Raw genomic sequence first — 16,362 nt, forward strand, 5'->3', positions numbered from 1 at the left:
GTTACTGCAATCCTTTTCTGTGAGAAATACTTCATTTTCTAGAAAAATTTCAGGGGTGCCAACATTTACGGCCATGACTGTATATAAATGTGTGTGTGTGACTGCACCAAGATACTACTCATTTTGTGGTAAAACTACCAATAGGTAGGATGCACTTTCCTAACAAAAATCAGACTTGCATGCGTAAGGCTAGGATCACGATTTATCCCCCATATACTCCAAGTAAACATCAGCAAGGTGTCAGCGGACCCATTGAGTTTAAAAGGTCATGCACTGTCAACTAGAAACTACATTGGGTCCTTTTTATAGTATTGTATTGAAAAGTGCAGACAATGTATTTTTTAGTATCGCAAAACGAACTGATATGTTTGTCAGAAAACTAACCCAGCATAGCCTCTAGTAGAATATGCATAGCTGGGAACGCTAAAGGCTTATCCACACTGAAGATGTTTAGCCGGCGGAATTCCACTTGCAGCAGGCACCACAGAAATCAATGGTGTTGGACCACACGGACGTGTGCCATCTGCTGCAAGACGTACTCAGCAAGCTGAATGTTCGCAGTGGAAGAGCCCTAAAAATCACTAATCTTGCCCCATAAAGCCTCACGCCTAAGTAGCATACAAAAGAGAAATAAAGCAGACATAGGACAAAATTAAATCAAACACAATATATCAAATACATATAGGCATAAAAGCACATAAGAAAACTAAAGCTTTAAGAAAACCTAATCCCTATGGGGAAATAGAGAAACACAGTGGGATCCCTATATGAAACGTGTGTCACTATGCTCGGTGTAGTTCAATATAATGCAATATATAGTAACATAGTGCAAGATAAACATTTTTGCTGGAGTTCTCCTTTAAAGAAAGCCACTTCTGCTCATATAATTTCAACCAGATGAGGTAAATTAGTCAAATAGAAAACCTGTTTATGTTACCCAGACTAAATGTAGTTGTACTTCTGGATAAAACTGTAGATAGGGGGATACGTTTTTTTAACACGAGTGTTCATTTAACCCCTTAAGGACCGGAGGTTTTTCCGTTTTTGCATTTTCGTTTTTTGCTCCTTGCCTTTAAAAAATCATAACTCTTTCAAATTTACACCTAAAAATCCATATGATGGCTTATTTTTTGCGCCACCAATTCTACTTTGTAATGACGTCAGTCATTTTGCCCAAAAATCTATGGTGAAGCGGGAAAAAAAATCATTGTGCGACAAAATTGAAAAAAAAAACGCTGTTTTGTAACTTTTGGGGGCTTCCAGTTCTACGTAGTACATTTTTCGGTAAAAATGACACCTGATATGTATTCTGTAGGTCCATACAATTAAAATGATACCCTACTTATATAGGTTTGATTTTGTCGGACTTCTGGAAAAAATCATAACTACATGCAGGAAAATTAATACGTTTAAAATTGTCATCTTCTGACCCCTATAACTTTTTTATTTTTCCGTGTATGGGGCGGTATGAGCGCTCATTTTTTGCGCCGTGATCTGAAGTTTTTTAACGGTACCATTTTTGCATTGATAAGACTTATTGATCACTTTTTATTCATTTTTAAATGATATAAAAAGTGACCAAAAATGCACTATTTTGGACTTTGGAATTTTTTTGCGCGCACGCCATTGACCGAGCGGTTTAATTAATGATATATTTTTTATAATTCTGACATTTCCGCACGCGGTGATACCACATATGTTTATTTTTATTTACACTGTGTTTTTTTTTTTTATTGGAAAAGGGGGGTGATTCAAACTTTTAATAGGGGGAGGAGTTAAATGATCTTTATTCACTTTTTTTTTGCAGTGTTATAGGTCCCATAGGGACCTATAACACTGCACACACTGATCTTCTATGTTGATCACTGGTTTCTCATAAGAAACCAGTGATCAACGATTCTGCCGCATGACTGCTCATGCCTGGATCTCAGGCACTGAGCAGTCATTCGGCGATCGGACAGCGAGGAGGCAGGAAGGGGCCCTCCCACTGTCCTGTCAGCTGTTCGGGATGCCGCGATTAGCCGCGGCTATCCCGAACAGCCCGACTGAGCTAGTCGGGAACTTTCACTTTCACTTTTAGCCGCGCGGCTCAGCTCTGAGGGAAGGACGCAGGGATTAATTTTTGCACTTTCGTTTTTTCCTTCTCGCCTTCTAATAGCCATGACGCTTTCAATTTTACCACCTACAGACCGATATGAGGGATTGTTTTTTGTGTCACTAGTTGTTCTTTTAATGACATCACTTATTTTATCACAAAATGAGTAAGTTATCATGTAGAAAGAAGAAATGAAGCCGCACTCACCCAAACAAATCTTCAGCGTGATGAAAACTTCTATTTCAGCATAGCTATTGCAGATAACGGGAAAAAAATTCCGAAGCGGGGGCATACCACTGCCTACTAGTTTCGCATCACTACGGTAGCTTCATCCGGCCAAGGTGCACTTTAATATCTGATGGTAGCTATGTAAACTAGACAAAACGCAACTCAAAAATATAGTGTGAACTATCACCAAAAAAATAAATAATAATTATATATATATATATATATATACACACACACACACACATGATATGAGTAGACTTGCATGTGATCAATCGGTAAACAAAAATATTAGTTCCTCCTAGACTAAAATTTTGTTTTGCCAGATTTAACCGGCAGAAATTACAATTTCTACATGTGAAATTGCCTTTCAGTTCTATACTATGTAACCAGTTTATTCTTTTTCTTGCCTGGATTTTTTGTTTTTTCTTTTTAGAACATCTCCTATCGTAGTGGATTTTTTAAAGGTAATTATTAGGTTTTTCCTCTGTATTTTCTCCCAAATCAGCATCTTGTGCAAAAAAAATACCAATTATCTAGAATAGTTTTTCTTATGATATGATTTATGGGAGAATTAGCAAAGGAAAAAAGAAAAGCTTATCATTGTTACTTGTTGCAGGATGTTTCCGTTGTTGATATTTAGGTCTTAGTAGTTCTTCTCTTGTCCTGCTCTGTGTTTTCTGTACTGCTTTGTCTAAAATTGCTGTAAATGTACGTCATGGTGCGTTAAGTACCACGTCATCCTGACATACATTTATGTCCATTGTCGTTAAGGGGTTAAAGATAATATCCCTTATAGCCAACTTCTCAGACTAAAAAGAGTGAATAGTGATCAAACTGTATTCCACGACCAAGCAGAAGATTTAATTTCACGACTTAAAGGAAGAGGCTTTTCTACAGCAATTTTAGACAAAGCAGGACGAGAGAAGAACTACTAAGACCTAAATATCAACAACGGAAACATCCTGCAACAACTAACAATGATAAGCATTTAGTTTTTTCCTTTGCCAATTCTCCCATAAATCATATTATCAGAAAAAGTATTCTAGATAATTGGTATTTTTTTTTGCACAAGATGCTGATTTGGGAGAAATTACAAAGGAAAAACCTAATAATTACTTTTAGAAAATCCACTACGATAGGAGAAAAAAAATCTAGGCAAGAAAAAGAATAAACTGGTTGCATAGTATAGAACTGAAAGGTAATTTCCCATGTAGAAACTGTCATTTCTGCCAGTTAAATCTGGCAAAAGAAAATTTTATTCTAGGAGGAACTAATATTTTTGTTAACCAATTGATGCAAGTCTACTCATATCGTGTATTGTATGATTTGCCCCTGTAATTTCTTTTACATTGGCAAAACAAAAAGAAAACTACATATACGCATTAGAGAACATCTGTATTCTCTCCAAACAGGCAAGGGCGCCCCACGGTTCGTTGCCCATAAGAATGACAGAAGCCCCAAGTGGAGAAGCCCTCTGGATAATTAGGCTGAATGCTACAGGCCCACTGGGACTAAATGAAAGAAATGAGTTGTCTTCCTTCTTGTGAGTCATTAGCTATCTCATATGGTTTTATTATATGCTGACATCTATGTATTTTATACGTGTCTTTTTATATATATTTTTTTGGTGATAGTTCACACTATATTTTTGAGTTGCGTTATGTCTAGTTTACATGGCTACCATCAGATATGAAAGACACTCACCACCTGAGAGAGGAGTGTACCTTGGCCGGAAGAAGCATCCGTAGTGACGCGAAACTAGTAGCCAAGCAGTGGTATGCCCCGCGTCTGAGAGCCTTGCCGGCGCTCACTCCCCGCTACGGAATTGTATTCCAGTTATCTGCAATAGCTATGCTGGAATAAAAGTTGTCATCACGCTGAAGATTTGTTCGGGTGAGTGAGACATCATTTCTTCTTTCTACATGATACATACTTTACGCCCAATGCGCTTTAGAAGTCTGCACCCAAGAACACAGCTAGCTGAAATTTAAACCATAGCTATCAGGAGCCAATTTCCAGGGTTAGTGAGCACGCAGAGCAGTGCCTGGTTTACTTCCTTTGGGGCAATAATCGATAAAAAATAAATAAATAAGTGGCTTTATTCAGCCATCAAGTAAATGCGACGTTTCAGCCTCACCATGGGGCCTTTCTCAAGCCTTGAGAAAGACCTCACGGTGAGGCCGAAACGTCGCATTTACTTGATGGGTGAATAAAGCCACTTACTTTCTCGTACTTTGGAGTGCAGCTTCCTTGTTTGGACTATGCTGATGGAGGGTTTTGGAGTTTGAACCCGTTGAAGCTGAGCACCCACCCAGGACTCAAAGTCCTCTTTTTTTTTTTTTTTTTTTTTTTTTTTTACATTTCGGTTCTCCCCCCCCCCCCCCCCCCCATTTCGGTTCTCCCCCCCTCCCTATATATATATTAGGGATTGACTGATTATTGGTATCGGCCGATAATCACGCTTTTGGGCATTATCGGTATCGGCAATTACCTTGCCGATAAGCCGATAATGCCCCGCCCCCCGCGACCACCCCCCCCGACCCGCCGCACCGCGACCGCCCCGTCGCACCCCCCACTGTAGTGCTGGGCGGTATACCGGTATGAATGATCTGCAGCGGTGTCGCGGGGGGGATAAATAGCCGATAACTTATACCGGAATATCGGTATAAGTTATCGGCCCTAACCTCCACCGATTATCAGTATCGGCCCTAAAAAAACCATATTGGTCGATCCCTAATATATATATATATATATATATATATATATATATATATATATATATATAAACAAACAACAAAAAACGTGGTCTCAAATGGCTGGAAGTGCTCAACCCCAAATGCGGTTGTGCATTTATACTGGGGGAGCAGATCCTGCCCTTGTAGTCCGTTGCCAAGGGCGATCCCCAGCATAAAAATGCATACAATGGAGGATGCCTGCAGCGGACTACAAGTGCCACAATAGAATCCTACACCAGATAAACGGTGTGGATATGTAACAATTAGAATACAATACAAGAATATGGGTGCACTACTGTGGTAGATGTAAACAATACATTGGCTATCCCTCAACACTGATGTTAAAATTGAGACATTCGCCAGTGTATCCTTATATATACACACATACACAGTGACCCCTTGACCTACGATGGCCCCGACATACGATAATTTCAACATGCGATGGCCTCTCAGAGGCAGCATCAACATACGATGCTTTTGTATGTCGGGGCCATCGCATAAACAGCTATCCGGCAGCGCTAACTGCTTCAGCTACCACCAGATAGCAGTTTACGGTGCCCCGTGAGCTCCGGTGATGTCTCTTACCTGTCCTCGGGGCTCCGGCGTGTCCTCTTCAGGATCCTCTGCGCTCTCCATCGTCGTCATCACGTCGCTGCGCACGCCGTCCCATCATCCAAGAGGAGCGGTGTGTGTAGCGACGTGATGGTGGCGACGGAGAGCGCGGTTGCCGGGCAAGCAGAGGCCTTGCCGGAGCGTCGGGGACGCGGCGACAGCGATGGACGGCGACATCCCGGGCAGCGGTGATGATCCGGAGCGACGGGGACATGTGAGTACAACTTTCTCTAACAGTGGTCTACAACCTGCGGACCTCCAGATGTTGCAAAACTACAACACCCAGCATGCCCGTTTGGAACGGAGGAAGCTTTTGACTTCATATCCCGTCCTCATATATTGTTGTCATATCACAACCCCATATCCCGTCCTCATATCCTGACCTCCAATCCCGACCTGTAATACCAGGTATTACTGAAATATCTCCAGCCGTACGGAAGTTATGTGGGAACATACATTTCCCATTGATTTGCATGGGACTTTAAACAAAAACCCGACCCACACGAATGGGGGTAGTGAAGGGTTAAATTAACTATCCTATATTTTAAGTGGACATATAAGTAACACACACACGAATCACCATCTCTCCTCTATACATCGGCTCCCGCCATTATTCCCACTCCCGGGCCCTGCGTCTCACCGTCCACCTCCCCTTCACTATCCGGCTCCGGCTCCGAGTCCCCGGCATACACGGCCAGAGAGGACAGCACATTCTTCCTATTCGCCGCCATTACTATTGTCGTCGCCGTGACGTTCTCCTGGGCCCGGAAGGAAGGTGAGACGTAATCACCATGGTAACCATGCCCAGGTCTGCTGACATCATCAGTGTGCGCCGGGACCGGCGGAAGTTGAGAGGAAGTTTGCGGGAGATGGTGAAGCTCGGCTGAATTGTTAGTGCTCGGACTGATGTCCTGGGGACGTGACCCGTGGGTAATGCTGGTGTAATCCGCGGAGCCGGGGCTTACAGCTGTATGTACTGGCGGATGGCAGCCATGCTGCGGACTGGGGTCGTGTGGGGGAACAGCTGGAGCAGAGCAACCAATCAGATTACAGCGTATATTATTTCACCTGCTGGGGGAAATGAAAGCTCAAATCTGATTGGTTACTGAGTGTGCTCATTCATTAGGCCTGAAATACCGGGCAGACATACCTCATAGTTATAATCCCTTTATGGCTGCCAGGTCACATATAATCCCTTATGGCTGCCAGGTCACATGTAATCCCTTATGGCTGCCAGGTCACATATAATCCCTTATGGCTGCCAGGTCACATGTAATCCATTATGGCTGCCAGGTCACATATAATACCTTATGGCTGCCAGGTCACATGTAATCTCTTATGGCTGCCAGGTCACATGTAGTCCCTTATGGCTGCCAGGTCACATGTAGTCCCTTATGGCTGCCAGGTCACATGTAGTCCCTTATGGCTGCCAGGTTACATGTAGTCCCTTATGGCTGCCAGGTTACATGTAGTCCTTTATGGCTGCCAGGTTACATGTAATCCCTTATGGCTGCCAGGTTACATGTAATCCCTTATGGCTGCCAGGTTACATGTAATCCCTTATGGCTGCCAGGTTACATGTAGTCTTTTATGGCTGCCAGGTTACATGTAATCCCTTATGGCTGCCAGGTTACATGTAATCCCTTATGGCTGCCAGGTTACATGTAATCCCTTATGGCTGCCAGGTTACATGTAATCCCTTATGGCTGCCAGGTTACATGTAATCCCTTATGGCTGCCAGGTTACATGTAATCCCTTATGGCTGCCAGGTTACATGTAATCCCTTATGGCTGCCAGGTTACATGTAATCCCTTATGGCTGCCAGGTTACATGTAATCCCTTATGGCTGCCAGGTCACATGTAATCCCTTATGGCTGCCAGGTCACATGTAATCCCTTATGGCTGCCAGGTCACATGTAATCCCTTATGGCTGCCAGGTCACATGTAATCCCTTATGGCTGCCAGGTCACATGTAATCCCTTATGGCTGCCAGGTCACATGTAATCCCTTATGGCTGCCAGGTCACATGTAATCCCTTATGGCTGCCAGGTCACATGTAATCCCTTATGGCTGCCAGGTCACATGTAATCCTTTATGGCTGCCAGGTTACATGTAATCCCTTATGGCTGCCAGGTTACATGTAATCCCTTATGGCTGCCAGGTTACATGTAATCCCTTATGGCTGCCAGGTTACATGTAATCCCTTATGGCTGCCAGGTTACATGTAATCCCTTATGGCTGCCAGGTAACATGTAATCCCTTATGGCTGCCAGGTCACATGTAATCCCTTATGGCTGCCAGGTCACATGTAATCCCTTATGGCTGCCAGGTCACATGTAATCCCTTATGGCTGCCAGGTCACATGTAATCCCTTATGGCTGCCAGGTCACATGTAATCCCTTATGGCTGCCAGGTCACATGTAATCCTTTATGGCTGCCAGGTCACATGTAATCCTTTATGGCTGCCAGGTTACATGTAATCCTTTATGGCTGCCAGGTTACATGTAATCCTTTATGGCTGCCAGGTTACATGTAATCCCTTATGGCTGCCAGGTCACATGTAATCCCTTATGGCTGCCAGGTCACATGTAATCCCTTATGGCTGACAGGTCACATGTAATCCCTTATGGCTGACAGGTCACATGTAATCCCTTATGGCTGACAGGTCACATGTAATCCCTTATGGCTGACAGGTCACATGTAATCCCTTATGGCTGACAGGTCACATGTAATCCCTTATGGCTGACAGGTCACATGTAATCCCTTATGGCTGACAGGTCACATGTAATCCCTTATGGCTGACAGGTCACATGTAATCCCTTATGGCTGACAGGTCACATGTAATCCCTTATGGCTGACAGGTCACATGTAATCCCTTATGGCTGACAGGTCACATGTAATCCCTTATGGCTGACAGGTCACATGTAATCCCTTATGGCTGACAGGTCACATGTAATCCCTTATGGCTGACAGGTCACATGTAATCCCTTATGGCTGACAGGTCACATGTAATCCCTTATGGCTGACAGGTCACATGTAATCCCTTATGGCTGACAGGTCACATGTAATCCCTTATGGCTGACAGGTCAAATGTAATCCCTTATGGCTGACAGGTCACATGTAATCCCTTATGGCTGACAGGTCACATGTAATCCCTTATGGCTGACAGGTCACATGTAATCCCTTATGGCTGACAGGTCACATGTAATCCCTTATGGCTGACAGGTCACATGTAATCCCTTATGGCTGACAGGTCACATGTAATCCCTTATGGCTGACAGGTCACATGTAATCCCTTATGGCTGACAGGTCACATGTAATCCCTTATGGCTGACAGGTCACATGTAATCCCTTATGGCTGACAGGTCACATGTAATCCCTTATGGCTGACAGGTCACATGTAATCCCTTATGGCTGACAGGTCACATGTAATCCCTTATGGCTGACAGGTCACATGTAATCCCTTATGGCTGACAGGTCACATGTAATCCCTTATGGCTGACAGGTCACATGTAATCCCTTATGGCTGACAGGTTACATGTACACCCTTATGGCTGCCAGGTTACATCATGTAATCCTTTATGGCTGCCAGGTCACATGTAATCCTTTATGGCTGCCAGGTCACATGTAATCCCTTATGGCTGCCAGGTCACATGTAATCCCTTATGGCTGCCAGGTCACATGTAATCCCTTATGGCTGCCAGGTCACATGTAATCCCTTATGGCTGCCAGGTCACATGTAATCCCTTATGGCTGCCAGGTCACATGTAATCCCTTATGGCTGCCAGGTCACATGTAATCCCTTATGGCTGCCAGGTCACATGTAATCCCTTATGGCTGCCAGGTCACATGTAATCCCTTATGGCTGCCAGGTCACATGTAATCCCTTATGGCTGCCAGGTCACATGTAATCCCTTATGGCTGCCAGGTCACATGTACACCCTTATGGCTGCCAGGTCACATGTACACCCTTATGGCTGCCAGGTTACTTGTAATCCTTTATGGCTGCCAGGTCACATGTAATCCCTTATGGCTGCCAGGTCACATGTAATCCCTTATGGCTGCCAGGTCACATGTAATCCCTTATGGCTGCCAGGTCACATGTAATCCCTTATGGCTGCCAGGTCACATGTAATCCCTTATGGCTGCCAGGTCACATGTACACCCTTATGGCTGCCAGGTCACTTGTAATCCTTTATGGCTGCCAGGTCACATGTAATCCCTTATGGCTGCCAGGTCACATGTAATCCCTTATGGCTGGCAGGTTACTTGTAATCCTTTATGGCTGCCAGGTCACATGTAATCCCTTATGGCTGCCAGGTCACATGTAATCCCTTATGGCTGCCAGGTCACATGTAATCCCTTATGGCTGCCAGGTCACATGTAATCCCTTATGGCTGCCAGGTCACATGTAATCCCTTATGGCTGCCAGGTCACATGTAATCCCTTATGGCTGCCAGGTCACATGTAATCCCTTATGGCTGCCAGGTCACATGTAATCCCTTATGGCTGCCAGGTCACATGTACACCCTTATGGCTGCCAGGTTACTTGTAATCCTTTATGGCTGCCAGGTCACATGTACACCCTTATGGCTGCCAGGTCACATGTACACCCTTATGGCTGCCAGGTCACATGTAATCCCTTATGGCTGCCGGATCCCCTGTAATCCTTTATGGCTGTTTGGTCATCAATAGCCCCATATGGTTGCCAAGTCACCAATAACCCCTTATGGCTGCCAGTTCAGCAATAATCTCTTACGGCTGCCAGGTTACCTGTAATGGCTTTCAGGTCACGTATAACCCCTTATAGCTGCCGGGTCACGTATAACCCCTTATGGCTTCCGGGTCACGTATAACCCCTTATAGCTTCCGGGTCACGTATAGCCCCTTATGGCTGCCTGGTCACCTATAACCCATTATGTCTGCTGGGTCATCTATAATTCATTATAACTTCCAGGTCACCTATAATCCTTTGTGGCTGCATAGTCACATGTAGTTCCTTATGGCTGCCAGGTCTCACACTCATTTAGTATAGTAACAACTGGTAGTTGGTCGTAATTCACAAAATCTATACCATACAGTTCTCGCTATTTTTTAATGATTTAATCTGTAGGAAGGAGCATCAGTGTGTATGTATGCATTATATTGCACTACCGTTGAATACCTATCTACTTGACACCTTTACCAACCCCTGGTATATGGATATGTGGCAGATTTGTTAGATATTTCTGTGGCTAATTGTATAAAAATAACACAAAATTAAACATGCTATCATAACCCAAAAAGACCACCCCCACCTTATCGCATTTTTCCTTTTTAAAACTACTGTGGAATAATAATTTTTATTTAATAAACAATCTTAATATGGAACCAACAAATTTCACAAAACTTAACAATTTTGAGTATACAAATATCAGACATTATAATATTACACAATAAATATTCAAACAAGATGCAAGGGCTGTAATCTGACTGTTTGCTATTGGCAATGCCATTACTTTTTCTCAGAATTTTTTTTATGCACCAGGGTTTGCAGAGTCCTACAGTACTGTTTTCCAACCAGGGTGCCTCCAGCTGTTGCAAAACTAAAACTCCTAGTATGCCCGGACAGCCTTTGCCTCTCCGGGCATGCTGTGAGTTGTAGTTTTGCAACAGCTGGAGGCACCCTAATTGGGATACACTGCCTTAGTTGATCCTCTGGTGGGCCCAACTCGATAAGGGGCTCCAAAGATCCTTCTGACTATAACCCCTTTTGGGGGGTGGCGGGAGGGACAATCCCATGTCACTATTTCTTATGGGTTGATTCAGAAATAGCCTGCTTGGTCCTAGTGATGTCCTCCGTGAGCAATGACAACCAAGCTTTACAATTAAAAGGGAACCTTCACATATTCTGTATAAAATTAAAAGGGAACCCTCACATATTCTGTATAAAATTAAAAGGGAACCTTCACATATTCTGTATAAAATTAAAAGGGAACCCTCACATATTCTGTATAAAATTAAAAGGGAACCCTCACATATTCTGTATAAAATTAAAAGGGAACCCTCACATATTCTGTATAAAATTAAAAGGGAACCCTCACATATTCGGTATAAAATTAAAAGGGAACCCTCACATATTCGGTATAAAATTAAAAGGGAACCCTCACATATTCGGTATAAAATTAAAAGGGAACCCTCACATATTCGGTATAAAATTAAAAGGGAACCCTCACATATTCGGTATAAAATTAAAAGGGAACCCTCACATATTCGGTATAAAATTAAAAGGGAACCCTCACATATTCGGTATAAAATTAAAAGGGAACCCTCACATATTCGGTATAAAATTAAAAGGGAACCCTCACATATTTATGTATTAAATTAAAAGGGAACCCTCACATATTTATGTATTAAATTAAAAGGGAACCCTCACATATTTATGTATTAAATTAAAAGGGAACCTGCACATATTCTGTATAAAATGGAGGGGGTGCTGGAATCATTTTGCGCTGTATGTGTATGTTTCATTTTTTGCTGTTGCTATTAAAGGGTACCTCTTATCAAAAAAACGTTTGATATATTATAGATTAATGTATACAGAATAACTTTACAATTGCATGTTATTAAAAAATATGCTTCTTTCTATTTAATTTTCCCCTTTGAAGAAATGACCACTAGGGGTCTCCCTACCAGTCCTGGCAGCAAGCATTTCAGACTCATGCTGGAGTCCTAAACACTACGAGCTGCCAGTCTGCTTTGTTCACAAAGGAGAACACTCAGAGCTGCCAGCCTGCTTTGTTCACAGCCTGTTTGGCTGTGAACAAAGCAGGCTGGCAGCTCTGAGTGTTTAGGACTCCAGCATGAGTCAGAAATGCTTGCTGACAGGACTGATCGGGAAAAATACAATAGAAAGAAGCACATTTTTCATTAACATGCTATTGGAAAGTTATTCAACATTCATTCATCTAAAATATAGCAAAAGTTTATTTAATGAGAGGTACCCTTTAAAAGGGGTTTTCCAGTGAAAACATATTAAAGTTGGATATCTCATCGGGAGGGTGCCACGGAACGCAACGGAGCCAAAATTGGAAGGCTACATGTAGTGGAAGCTGAGCAATCCCAGCATGACCACTACACAATGTAGGTAGCCTTCTAATTTTGGCTCCGTTCACAGATCCGGGGCTGCGGCTCTGCAGAGCAGCTGTCGAGAAGATCCACAGTGGCTCCACCGCATTGTAGTCTACAGTCATAGACATGCATTGGATTTGAAAACTTGCAGCGTTCTCTGTATTTCGTGCAGATAGGGCTTTAAAAATCACTGATAAGTCTGCTACATACAATGCTTTTGTTTCTTTTTATTTTTTATTGTATTTGTTACCCATGTAGGAGCTCAGAATAACTCAGAAGCCGTAGGATAGCCCAATTAAAAGAACACACCTGTGGAGGCAATGTTATTTTCTGTTAGGCTATGTTCCTGGCAACATTGCACAGTCCTTGGTGAACGCTTGGTGGGGGGGGGGGGGGGGGGGGGAGTAGTTTCAGATGCATACGTTCACCAGCATGTGGGAAAACAGCCTTACTAGACAGGAGTATTATTATTAGGTTCACAATAGAAGTGGTGCGGCACTGCTAGTGGTGTCCTGGGGTGTGAGACGGCGGATGGATGCTAGTGTAGCGGTGGTGCTCAGATAAGGCAAGCAGTGTACAGATCAGTCCTTAAGAAAAAGAAAATATCGGCACTCACCAATGCGAAACAGGAGATCGGTCGCCATTCACTATCCCCCCACTACCCTTCTCTTCTGTACCCTTCTTGTAAGTATGCTTCAATAAAGAAGAATTGCAAGCTGAATTGGTGAGTGCCGATATTTTCTTTTTCTTATGGACTGTATTATTATTAGGACTGACAGCTGTTCTCTTTGTCACAGGACTGTTTTGTTTCATCAAGAAGAAATGAGCACCCATTCATCTTCATCATCATCGACAAGCTCTAAATGCCGAATTCTTTCCACTCTGAAAAATGTTTTTGGATTTAACAAATTCCGGTCGGATCTGCAAGAAAATGCAACCCGAACTGTGGTTAAAGGTGACGTATATTTGTTTCCTCTACAGTATACACTGATCAGTCATAACATTAAAGGGAATCTAACTGCTGGTTCACCTGCACTTAACCGAGCTGGCATTCTGAACTTCTCTGCCTCCGTCCCCTCTGCTCCCATATGCCCTCCCACCTTAAAAATAATTATTGACCCTTTACCTGTGTGATCGCTCTGTGGATGGGCATATGAGAGCAGAGGGGACTAAGACAGGGAGCCCTACTCTATTGCGCACAGGTTAAAGGGGTATTCCAGGAAAAAAAGTTTTTTTTTAAATATCAACCGGCTCCAGAAAGTTAAACAGATTTGTAAATGACTTCTATTAAAAAATCTTAATCCTTTCAGTACTCATGAGCTTCTGAAGTTTAGTTGTTCTTTTCTGTCTAAGTGCTCTCTGATGACACGTGTCTCGGGAACCGCCCAGTTTAGAAGCAAATCCCCATAGCAAACCTCTTCTAAACTGGGCGGTTCCCGAGACACGTGTCATCAGAGAGGATTTAGATAGAAAAGAACAACTCCACTTCAGAAGCTCATAAGTACTGAAAGGAATAAGATTTTTTTAATAGAGGTAATTTACAAATCTGTTTAACTTTCTGGAGCCAGTTGATATATAAAATGAACTCATTAGCAATGCAGCATATTTCTCTGTAATGGGACCACATAGTCAGTTATACCTCATTTTTAGAGATGAGCGAATTTACAGTAAATTCGATTCGTCACGAACTTCTCGGCTCTGCAGTTGCTGACTTATCCTGCATAAATTAGTTCAGCTTTCCGGTGCTCCGGTGGGCTGGAAAAGGTGGATACAGTCCTAGGAAAGAGTCTCCTACGACTGTATCCACCTTTTCCAGCCCACCGGAGCACCTGAAAGCTGAACTAATTTATGCAGGAAAAGTCATCAACTGCCGAGCCGAGAAGTTCGTGACGAATCGAATTTACTGTAAATTCGCTCATCTCTACTCATTTTACTCAAGTTCACCCGCAATATGGGAGAAGATTTATCAAAACCTATGCCAAATCTGGAGTGACTGCTTTGGGGGGAAAAAAACATATTAAATAAGTCTCTCCAAGGCTTCGATTCTTATGATATGAACAAATGCAAATCCATAAATTGATAATTTGTAATATTGTAATAAATTTGTAGTAAATTTGTAATTTTTTTTTTTTTAGGTGACAAGGATGTGTTTGTGTGTATGCCAACTGGAGCTGGTAAGTCTCTTTGCTATCAGCTCCCGGCTGTCCTCGCTGCAGGAATCACCATTGTCATCTCCCCCTTGATAGCTTTGATTCAGGTATTTGACTACCATTATTATTATGAAGGCAATCCACTAGAGATGAGCGAACTTACAGTAAATTCGATCCGTCACGGACTTCTCGGCTCGGCAGTTGATGACTTACCCTGCATAAATTAGTTCAGCTTTCAGGTGCTACCGTGGGCTGGAAAAGGTGGATACAGTCCTAGGAAAGAGTCTCCTAGGACTGTATCCACCTTTTCCAGCCCACGGGAGCACCTGAAAGCTGAACTAATTTATGCAGGAAAAGTCATCAACTGCCGAACCGAGAAGTTCGTGACGAATCGAATTTACTGTAAGTTTGCTCATCTCTACAATCCACAGAAAGGCAAGGCCCATAACACTTATGGTCCGAGTGCTATGTCATTCTGTGCTGTACTTGCATGCATTGTTACTTTGCTTACTTATTGTATTTTGCACATCTTTTCTTAATAAAAATGAGATTGTACCTGTAAAGAGAATCAACAGATTCCACAACCATACGCTTCTAAAGGCTGTGGCCACCTTTTTTTTTTTTTATTCGTTTTGTTTATAGTATGCCAGAAAAATTCTACCTAGCCATTTATAAAAATGTTTAACTTTAGTCAGATGAAAAAACGCCCAAAGGGCTCGTTCACACTGTGGACATTAAGCCGGAACTTGCACCAGGTTCTGCCAATATCATCGGCGGTAAGGCAGCAATGAAGTCCAGTGGAATTCTGCTTAGATCAGTGTTTCCCAACCAGGGTGCCTCCAGCTGTTGCAAAACTACAACTCGCAGCATGCCTGGACAGCCTTCGGCTGTCCAGACATGCTGGGAGTTGTAGTTTTGCAACCGCCCGAGGCACCCTGGTTGGGAGCCACTGACCTAAATAATGAACATGTCTATTCTGCCAGTGTAATTCCGCTGAGGCTATTTTGGAGTGTGAATTCACCGAAAAGTAGCCTCTTTTTTTGAATAAGAATACAGTCATAAAACATAACCTTTAATATACATTGCTTAACCCCTTAAGGACGCAGGACGTAAATGTACGTTCTGGTGCGGTGGTACTTAACGCACCAGGACGTACATTTACGTCCTGTGCATAACCGCGGGCATCGGAGCGATGCCCGTGTCATGCGCGGCTGATCCCGGCTGCTGATCGCAGCCAGGGACCCGCCGGCAATGGCCGATGCCTGCGATCTCGCGGGCGTCCGCCATTAACCCCTCAGGTGCCGGGATCAATACAGATCCCGGCATCTGCGGCAGAGCGCGATTTAAATGAACAATCGGATCACCCGCAGCGCTGCTGCGGGGATCCGATCTTTCACAACACCGCACGGAGGTCCCCTCTCCTTCCTCCTTC

The 16,362-nt window shown here is 43.3% G+C and overlaps 2 protein-coding genes across 7 annotated transcripts in view; one reads left to right on the forward strand and one right to left on the reverse strand.

Annotated features, from left to right (window-relative positions):
- Nucleotides 1-6,551, reverse strand: part of SAP30BP (SAP30 binding protein) — a 49,786-nt gene extending 43,235 nt beyond the window's left edge. Inside the window, exon 1 of one of the 2 annotated variants that reach the window (XM_056550104.1) lies at nt 6,311-6,551. In XM_056550104.1, coding sequence (XP_056406079.1) covers nt 6,311-6,401 — 91 coding nt within the window. In that variant the 5' untranslated portion in view covers nt 6,402-6,551. The remainder of the gene's footprint in view (nt 1-6,310) is intronic. The other variant, XM_056550103.1, reaches the window with a different exon arrangement.
- Nucleotides 6,438-16,362, forward strand: part of RECQL5 (RecQ like helicase 5) — a 164,617-nt gene continuing 154,692 nt past the window's right edge. For 2 of the 5 annotated variants that reach the window (XM_056550097.1, XM_056550102.1), the window contains exons 1-3: nt 6,438-6,596; nt 13,578-13,735; nt 14,916-15,037. In XM_056550097.1, coding sequence (XP_056406072.1) covers nt 6,577-6,596; nt 13,578-13,735; nt 14,916-15,037 — 300 coding nt within the window. In that variant the 5' untranslated portion in view covers nt 6,438-6,576. Of the gene's footprint in view, nt 6,640-13,577; nt 13,736-14,915; nt 15,038-16,362 lie in introns of all 5 variants that reach the window. The other 3 variants (XM_056550099.1, XM_056550100.1, XM_056550098.1) reach the window with 3 other exon arrangements.

The sequence above is a fragment of the Hyla sarda genome, chromosome 13 (assembly GCF_029499605.1).
Source record: "Hyla sarda isolate aHylSar1 chromosome 13, aHylSar1.hap1, whole genome shotgun sequence".
NCBI classification, from domain to species: Eukaryota; Metazoa; Chordata; class Amphibia; order Anura; family Hylidae; genus Hyla; species Hyla sarda.